Raw genomic sequence first — 8535 nt, forward strand, 5'->3', positions numbered from 1 at the left:
ACAAGCTTGCTCCCAAGTGAGAATTCTATCGTTAAATAATCCGACATGTTAACCAATGATCCAACATCTATGATGTTTACTTTGTCACCCATTATTTGCAAAAGTGATCAGTACACAAACTACAGTTATAAAAATTAGGATCTTGCGCCAAGGCTCTGATTGGAATGAGTTGTTTAATAGTAGATTCTTGCATCAAGAAACACTGATTAGGGTTGCGGAAAGATTATGTTACATGCAATAAATGAGAATGTTCAATGAATAGTTTGTTTTGTTTCTAGAAAAAATATGCAACGAGCCGATTGAAAGACTATTCCTCTGTCCCACCGAACAAGAGAGTCGCATATCTTTGTATGTTTTTGTTCCAACTCTACGCCGTTTAAGATGACCCTTCAATAGTAAATTGGTAATAAGATACAAATAAAATTAAAAAAATAGCTAATTTATAATAATCCTTGAATTTTAGGGTGGCAAAGTAAAAATACACACAAAAGTGCATTAGGAGCAAATTAAATTTTAGATACACTTCAACTTGCTCCCTGTGGTACAACACATTTTTTTTTGCCCTCCTTGTAGTTTAAAAAGCTAGGCTCGACTATCTTGTTGTTTTATTTTTGTCTCAATGAAAAATTCTATCGTTAAATAGGAAGGTAAAGTAGACTTAATTAATTAATTATAAAAAATAATTTAATTTTTTAATTAATTCATTTATTCTTTATAATTAATTATTAATATTTTAATATATTTATTTATAAATTAATNATCAATATAAATATTAATTTATAAATAAATATATTAAAATATTAATAATTAATTATAAAAAATAATTTAATTTTTTAATTAATTCATTTATTCTTTATAATTAATTATTAATATTTTAATATATTTATTTATAAATTAATATTTATATTGATCAACCATTAATATTTTTATTAATCTAATTAAATGTTTTTGTTAGTTATCTACCTAAAATAATTTACTAACTAATTAAATTATTAAATATATTAATTATATTAATTAATAATTTAATAACATAATTAAAATTAAATTTTAATTTTAATTAAACTTATTTCTAGCTTGAGAACAAATTTATTTTAGAAAAAAGGGTGGAACAACAGTTCTAACCTTATAACCAACCGTTACTAGCGCAAGTGGCAAAGAGCTTGGTGGTTGGTACCTGAGGTCCCGAGTTCGAATTCTAGTTGATTCACATTTTCAGTTAAATTTATTTTTAAATAAAATAAACAAAACAGATAGCACTACCTATCTCTAAAAAAAAAAAAAGATAATAATAATTTTAATCTTATATTAGCTTATTTTAGAAATTTAAGAATTACAGTTCTCAAATACCAAATACAATAATTGAAAATAAATTTAAAAATTACTGTTCTCAAATACCAAATACAATAATAATTGAAAATAAAGGAGGGAACAGGAATTTATTCTCCTCGTATTGGAGAACCAAATAGTGCGGCAAAAGAAAGCGGATTCCGAATCCGTAGACCGAGTCGGTGTGACTCTGATTCGTTCGTTTCTGGTTCCCGCCCTTCTCGGATCCAAACCCTAACCGCCTCCCTGTTTTTACTCCACCTCCACCAATCACATTACGAAGTACGAACTCCACACTTATTATTATAAATAAATATCGATCATTATCAATTTTTGAAACAAAAATTGAATTCTCTCTCTCTCCGCTCTTCGTCGTCTTCGTCGTCTTCGTCTCCGATCCCACATACGCGAAGAAGAAGAAGAAGAAGAAGAAGAAGAAGAAGAGGAGGTCGTGGTGGTGGTGGTGGTGGTGGTGGTGGTGCGGCAATGGCGAACGCGGATCTGAGAACCGAACCGGCCGGTTCGGACCGGGATGAGGCGGCGGAATCGGAGGCGGACGCGTGGCGGATCAACATCGGCGACCTCCGCGTTCCCGAAGGCCTCGACGATCAGCCGTTCATCGCCCGCGTGTTCCGCCGATCGCACGGTCTCGATTTCTTCTCCTCCTTTTTTGATCTCTCTTTCTTGTGTGTGTGCGCGCGTGTATTTTTGGATTTTTTGTTGTGCCTATCGTGTGTTTGATGATTTGTTTCTACTAGTTTTTTTTTTTTTTGGTGGGGAGTAGTGGCTTATGGTTTAGGGTTTAGGCTTACAAGAGATAGCGATGTTCGGGTAGAGGAAGGGTTTAGGGACCTCAGGGCTTTTTTTTTCTATTTTTGAAAATTTTTTTGCCGAATTTATTGTTCGCTATTTGGTATTTAATATATATGATCGAATTGAATTGGATGAGATGAGAGAGTGATGTTCTTATAGAGAGAGAATTTCGCAACATCGGGGGGTTTGATTGGATGGAGTGAGGTGGAAGAGCGATGTCGGCGTCGGTGGGTTTGAATTGGAGATGAGAATGATATCGGCGGAGAATTTAGGGTTTAGCAGCTCGGAGGATTGTGAGAGATTGGGACTATTGAACTTGGTGGGGGTGAATGATCATGTTTGAATGGCATCGACAAATTTGGATCGAAGAGATTGGAATCGAACTGGTTTGAATTCAAACAATCCCATTGTGCCCTACTGAACTTGCGCCCTAGCAAAATCCGAGTCATTAATTTACCCCTCTTTCCCAGCACTAGTCTTTTGCTTTATCCGATTGCTATAAACTCATTTGGATAGAACTTCTGACTAAAAGGAGGTCTTTAGTGCATCGACGGTTGCGACCGATTTGGCCTTTTTGAACTCCAACTCACATGTACGAAAGCGAGGACTCAGAATGCAGTGCATTGTATTGCTTAGTCCTGTGCACACTTAAAGTAACTTGCTAAGGTTAAAATAAAAACGAAATATAGGCATCATAAGTTTTGTTCTCAAGTGATTGAATTGATCTGCTTCTCCTGTTACTACAGCTTGTCATGTAAACATCACTGCTTTGTGCTGCTTTTATTTGATTATTCCCAGCACTTTAGTTGGTTGATATGCTTCTTCTGTTACTCTATCATTAGTAATGCTTAAATGATTTAGTTGATCTGTTTCAGGCAACATAGAGTAATTACATTTGTGATTTTTCGGTATCCTCTGTTCAGGTGCACAAAGTGACAATATGCAATTTAGTTTTGATATGTTAAAAATTCCTGTAGAGCTCAGATATCTTCAAATTTCTCTCTCAGCAAGAGAGCACTTGGTTTCTTTTCGCTACAACACTAACCGTGTTCATTAGTCATTTATAAAGTATGATGTTATTGGAAAATTCAGTCCGAAGAAGTATGTCATACTCTTTTGGTCCGATACCTCATCATAGTCTTCTCTCTCTTTAAGAGTGCACTTGGTGTATCTTCGGTACAACATTTACCCTATTGTTTACCTATCTTGCATCAAGTGAAAAGTCAGAAAAACCATGTAATTTATTTCCACTTATTTTTCTTGAATTTTGTTAGACAAAATGTGGGAAGTTTATATAGGCTTCATGACCAAGATTATGCGCTAAGGCAAGGCATTGTTTACATTTTAAGTGTTTTCAGGATCAGTTGCGGACTTGGCAGAAAATAATACGGATCCAAAATCATGTGTCATTGTTATCATCTGTGTAATTATATTTCTTTTACCTGTTACCAGGGAAGAAGAAAAAAATTGCAAAATATTACAAGAAGCAAGAGAGTCTTCTAAAGGGATTCACTGAAATGGAAAGCATCAATGAGCTGGGTTTCTTAGAAGGAGCTCCTACAGAGGTACACTGATGTTTTCCCTGATATTAATTTTCAACATCTTTGGTAAGATAAAATTCTTACATGTTATTCTTCAAAAAAATTCCATTTAGAGTTTGAACTGTTAGTTTTGCTTCTAACAACATAGATACTTTGGTGTTCTTGAACTACTTTGACACAAAACTTAATTCTTCTTTTGTTTTCAGGAGGATTTAAAACAACTAGCAAAGAGCGAGCGAATGGCTATAAACATTTCGAATTTCGTCAATCTTCTTCTTTTCATCAGCAAAGTGCTTGCTTCTGTTGAAAGCAAATCCTTGGCAGTGATAGCTTCAACTCTGGACTCTCTATTGGATCTTTTATCAGGGGTTATTCTCTGGGTTACTGCATATGCTATGAAGAATCCAAATAAATATAATTATCCAATTGGAAAGAAGCGTATGCAACCTGTGGTAAGTATATATTCCTGGAACTAGTATCTTAACTATGTCGTATATCTTCATTTGTCTCGCAGATTTCTCTTACCAGATCGTGTAATGGTTTAACAGGGAAATGGAATAGTTTTATCTTATTAAGCAATGTTAATACTGAAAAGTGTTTGGGTTAATTCAATAGGCATTTATCTAATAAACTATTCTATACACCGAGCGTTGGTATTAATGAAATTCATATCTAACAACTAAATTATCATATAGTTAATAGCCACAGTTTATGGTTGTGTAGTAAAGCATATGAAAGACATCGTGCGTAGTACCTAACAGATCTCTTTCTCACACAGCTTCATTTTATCTATGACACTTAATTATTCGCAAGCCACAGCGGCACAGCTCCAATTATTGTATCTTATATCTTTTTGCAATTTGTTTTGTTATTATTTATGTGACAGCAACAATAGCATATGCTATTTATTTTTTAGGTTTGCCTTTCTAAAGCAGTGGTTTTTTTTCTTTTGTTTTTCTTTTTTTTTTATGATAAAGAAATTAACAAATATGACTATATTACTTAATGTAGTAGTATATCCCCATATACTTCAGTTGTTTTTATTTAGTGCCACTGAAAAAATAAGTACTTGAAAGGCTATATAGTACAAGTTCTAACGGGCTTTCAAATCAGAAGGGAAAAAGAAATGCCTATATTGTAATTATAACCTTTTTACATAATGTAGTAAAGACCATTTACTTCGGTTGTTATGAGTATGTTACTACTGATTGATTAAATACTCAAAACGTATATTCTAAGCATAACCTCTATAACAACTTTCTCAACAGTATGCTGCTGTTCACAAGGCTATTTGGAATTTCTTTTCTCTCCATTCTTATTCCTAATTACTTTCTCATCATGTAATAGTTTCAAGTAATCAATTTTTCTCCTACCTCAATTTCAATCCTGGATTAAAGATTAACTTCACAATTCGATGGTCTAATGGGATAACCTGATTCAAATCATGGATTATTGACCACCTATCATGTACTGTCAATGCTTTCGTACTAGAAGTGATATAACAATATGCTATTATGCTTTTAGTTCCTCAAATGTTTGATCTAATTTTGGGTGATTTAGTTGTCAGGTTTTGTCACTTCCTTTCATTCTTAAAGACTGACTACATTAAACATTTATTTGCAGGGCATTATAGTTTTCGCTTCAGTAATGGGAACTCTTGGCCTTCAAGTACTGATAGAATCTGGCCGTCAGCTTATTACAAAGGTGAGCCAACTTTAGTATCGGAGTCCACATCATTTATACAATTCAGAGTAGTTTCAAAGAGTCAGTAAAATCATTGACTCCTTAGTGTAGAAATTATATGATACTTGCGTGTATTCCCCTGCATAGTTGCAAAAATGACCCTTAGGGCCCGTTTGGTTCGAGTTATGTACTATTACAAAGTATCTCGACATATCCAGGTATCTTGGATTTCGGCGTGAGATTACTACTGATGCTGCATTAGAGCGTTTGGTTTAATTCAGTAATGTAATACTAGATTACAGTGTTTATAGCATTAATATGTTTGGTTCAGTTTATAAAATTTAGTAATCCTGACATAAAAGTATAGTTTTTTTCAAAATTGTCCTTGTTGTGGTCATTTGAATATTATTTTTTGCGGAAATGACGAATGGAGGGAAGGAGATCGTGATGATTACTTGGAAGGACAACGCAATAGAAGATGATAGGTGTTCGTGCGAGAGAGCGAGAGAGACGTCGAGAGAGAGAGCGAGAGAAAGCGGCGTGCGAGAGAGAGGGCCGGGGGGAAGGAGAGAGAGATGAAATAATACTGTTAATTAGATTTGGGGTTGTCGGTGGGTAAAATTATCATTTTACATAATATGTAGTATTAACGGGTTTCAGTAATGCAAGATACACGACCCCCTCCCGTTAATATTTTCGATGTAATCCTACTCGATTTGTAATGCTACATTAACGACTAGATTACATAGCGGATTAACCAAACACAGTTATCCTGTCAGGATTGCTTGTAATCCTGTCAGGATAACTCGAACCAAACGCACCCTTACAAAATTGATATTTGCATGCATTCCCCTGAAAAACATTTTATTTGCATTTACGCCTGTCAGGGGTACATATTCAAAATATCAATCTTGAATAGATACTGAGGCAAGGGGGTTCGCATGCAAATAGCAGGGGTTTTAGGGGCACAAAGGCACATACCAACTTTTCAAGAGTATTTCTGTAGTTTTTTTCATTTACCATAGTATTTATATTTATGCAGAAAGTTGCTTCTCTTTTACATGATTTTGTTTGTGTTACTTGTATGCGAACCAATGTTATGTATGTGCGAAGAAAAATGTTCTTCTGAAAGAATATTATGTTCGAACATTAACGTTAAACTCCTTATCGACATTGTTCATTAACATAAATTGCTTTCGACCAACTTTGTTTGTTTTGCAGTCTCACACCACTTTCGACCGCACGAAAGAGTTTTGGATGGTCGGCAGCATGGCCTCAGTCACGATCGTGAAATTCATTCTCATGGTATACTGCCGCACTTTCAAGAACGAGATTGTCCGAGCATACGCGCAAGATCACTTCTTCGACGTTATTACAAACTCGATCGGTCTAGTAACGTCTCTGCTCGCTGCTCGATATTATTGGTGGATGGACCCTGTCGGAGCCATACTGGTGAGTTCCACATTACACATTAAGAACATGTAGCTTTTATGATCTGGATGCATATGTTTGCATATCGATAAACGAATTCAGCTTGTTAATTTAGGCGATCGCAAATAGGCATCAATTTTTGCAAGGAGAACCTCCGAAAATATTGCGATTTTATTTCCATTCTGCTGAAGTATTAGGATTAAGATGATAAACCTTACCCTATAAGATTTCGATCATTGCTTTGTCGCGATTGTGATTGCATGTTTCATGTACTAGGGTTATGTGAAAATATCTACCCGTTCTTTTACCTCGCTTTTAGTGTTTAGGATTTAGGGTTCCTTAAGTGATGTACCACAATTGTGATGCAGATTGCGCTGTACACGATAAGCACATGGGCGAAGACCGTGCTGGAGAACGTGTGGACGTTGGTCGGCAAAACCGCGCCTTCCGAATTCTTAACCAAATTGACCTACCTGATCTGGAACCATCACAAAGAGATCAAGCACATCGACACGGTCCGTGCGTACACATTCGGCACCCACTACTTTGTCGAGGTGGACATCGTCCTCCCCGGCGACATGCCTCTGAGCCAAGCGCACGACATTGGCGAGGCGCTCCAAGAGAAGCTCGAGCAGTTGCCCGAGGTCGAGCGCGCCTTCGTTCACGTCGACTTTGAGTTCACGCACCGGCCGGAGCACAAGACCGAGGTCTAATTGCAACGCAAATTGTTGACGCGCGAGAGGTTCGTCGGAAATAATACTCTCTTGCTAACGCATTTTACGTGTTATCTTGTCATTTTATTTGCTTTTTTTTTCTCTTTCTTTCTTTCTTTCTTTTTTTTCTGGTCATCTACATGATGGATAACTCAAACTATATTAGTGAGGAGATCATAATCTTACTAAAAGCATATATATATATATATATATATATATATATATATATATATATATATATATATATATACACACATATATATCTTACATGTAGTTAATCTCTTTGCTATGAAATAATTGAGTAGTTAATGAGTTATTCATATTATGGGTTTGGTGCTACGAAGAACACTTCAACTACAAAACCGAACTGAATTAGAAACATGAACCGAACCGAAAAGAAATAATCTGGTTGGTTTTGTTCAATTTATTTGGTTTAAATAGAACATTTTTGTTTGAATTAAAACTTGTTGAGGTACCGAAAATAAGGTATAAGTAGGATTTATTTTATGTTAAAATCCTTAATTTTTGAAGATAACAGTGGTTACAATATCTAATTATTTGATTTTTTTTAAAACAAAATCCGGGACTAACATATTTTAAATTATTTAGAATTTGATTAATTTAGTTTATTCAATTTTTTTTCTTTTTAAATAACAGAATCGATTTTGAAATGAGGCAGCAGTTCTATAATTCAGTTTAAATCAAATGTTGCCCAATGAGGTATAAGTAGGATTCTTATTGCTTGAATGGAAATTACATCTCCAATTAGTTAGAAGCTTCAGAGCACAGCATATTATATCAGAGTCCGGCTACTATATTATTACGAGTACAAGCGGTTTTCGATAATAGAACTTTCGAATTAATGATTTATTACCATTAAATATAATTTAGAGAATTTAAACAATATTCTAGAAACTGAATTTTCTAATTTTTTGATATCATATATCTTAGGATCAAAGGCCTCAAAATTGATATTTTTAATGTATGGAGCGTTTCCTAGTTAACAATGTAGGTAAATCAAAATTTTT

At 34.7% G+C, this 8535-nt stretch overlaps 1 protein-coding gene across 1 annotated transcript; it reads left to right on the forward strand.

The window, feature by feature from the left end:
• LOC109715986 (metal tolerance protein 7-like) lies at positions 1717-7698 on the forward strand. The gene is made up of 6 exons (XM_020241248.1): positions 1717-1972; positions 3592-3704; positions 3887-4132; positions 5304-5384; positions 6585-6815; positions 7163-7698. The coding sequence occupies exons 1-6, from the start codon at positions 1813-1815 to the stop codon at positions 7505-7507; spliced, it is 1176 nt and encodes a 391-aa protein (XP_020096837.1). The 5' UTR covers positions 1717-1812; the 3' UTR covers positions 7508-7698.

This window comes from Ananas comosus, linkage group 10 (assembly GCF_001540865.1).
Source record: "Ananas comosus cultivar F153 linkage group 10, ASM154086v1, whole genome shotgun sequence".
Classification (NCBI taxonomy): Eukaryota; Viridiplantae; Streptophyta; class Magnoliopsida; order Poales; family Bromeliaceae; genus Ananas; species Ananas comosus.

Coding starts and splice junctions, on each gene's coding strand:
- LOC109715986 (XM_020241248.1), top strand. CDS start 1,813: ATGGCGAACGCGGATCTGAGAACCGAACCGGCCGGTTCGGACCGGGAT. Junction 3,705..3,886: donor TAGAAGGAGCTCCTACAGAG/GTACACTGATGT, acceptor TTTTGTTTTCAG/GAGGATTTAAAACAACTAGC. Junction 5,385..6,584: donor GCCGTCAGCTTATTACAAAG/GTGAGCCAACTT, acceptor TTTGTTTTGCAG/TCTCACACCACTTTCGACCG.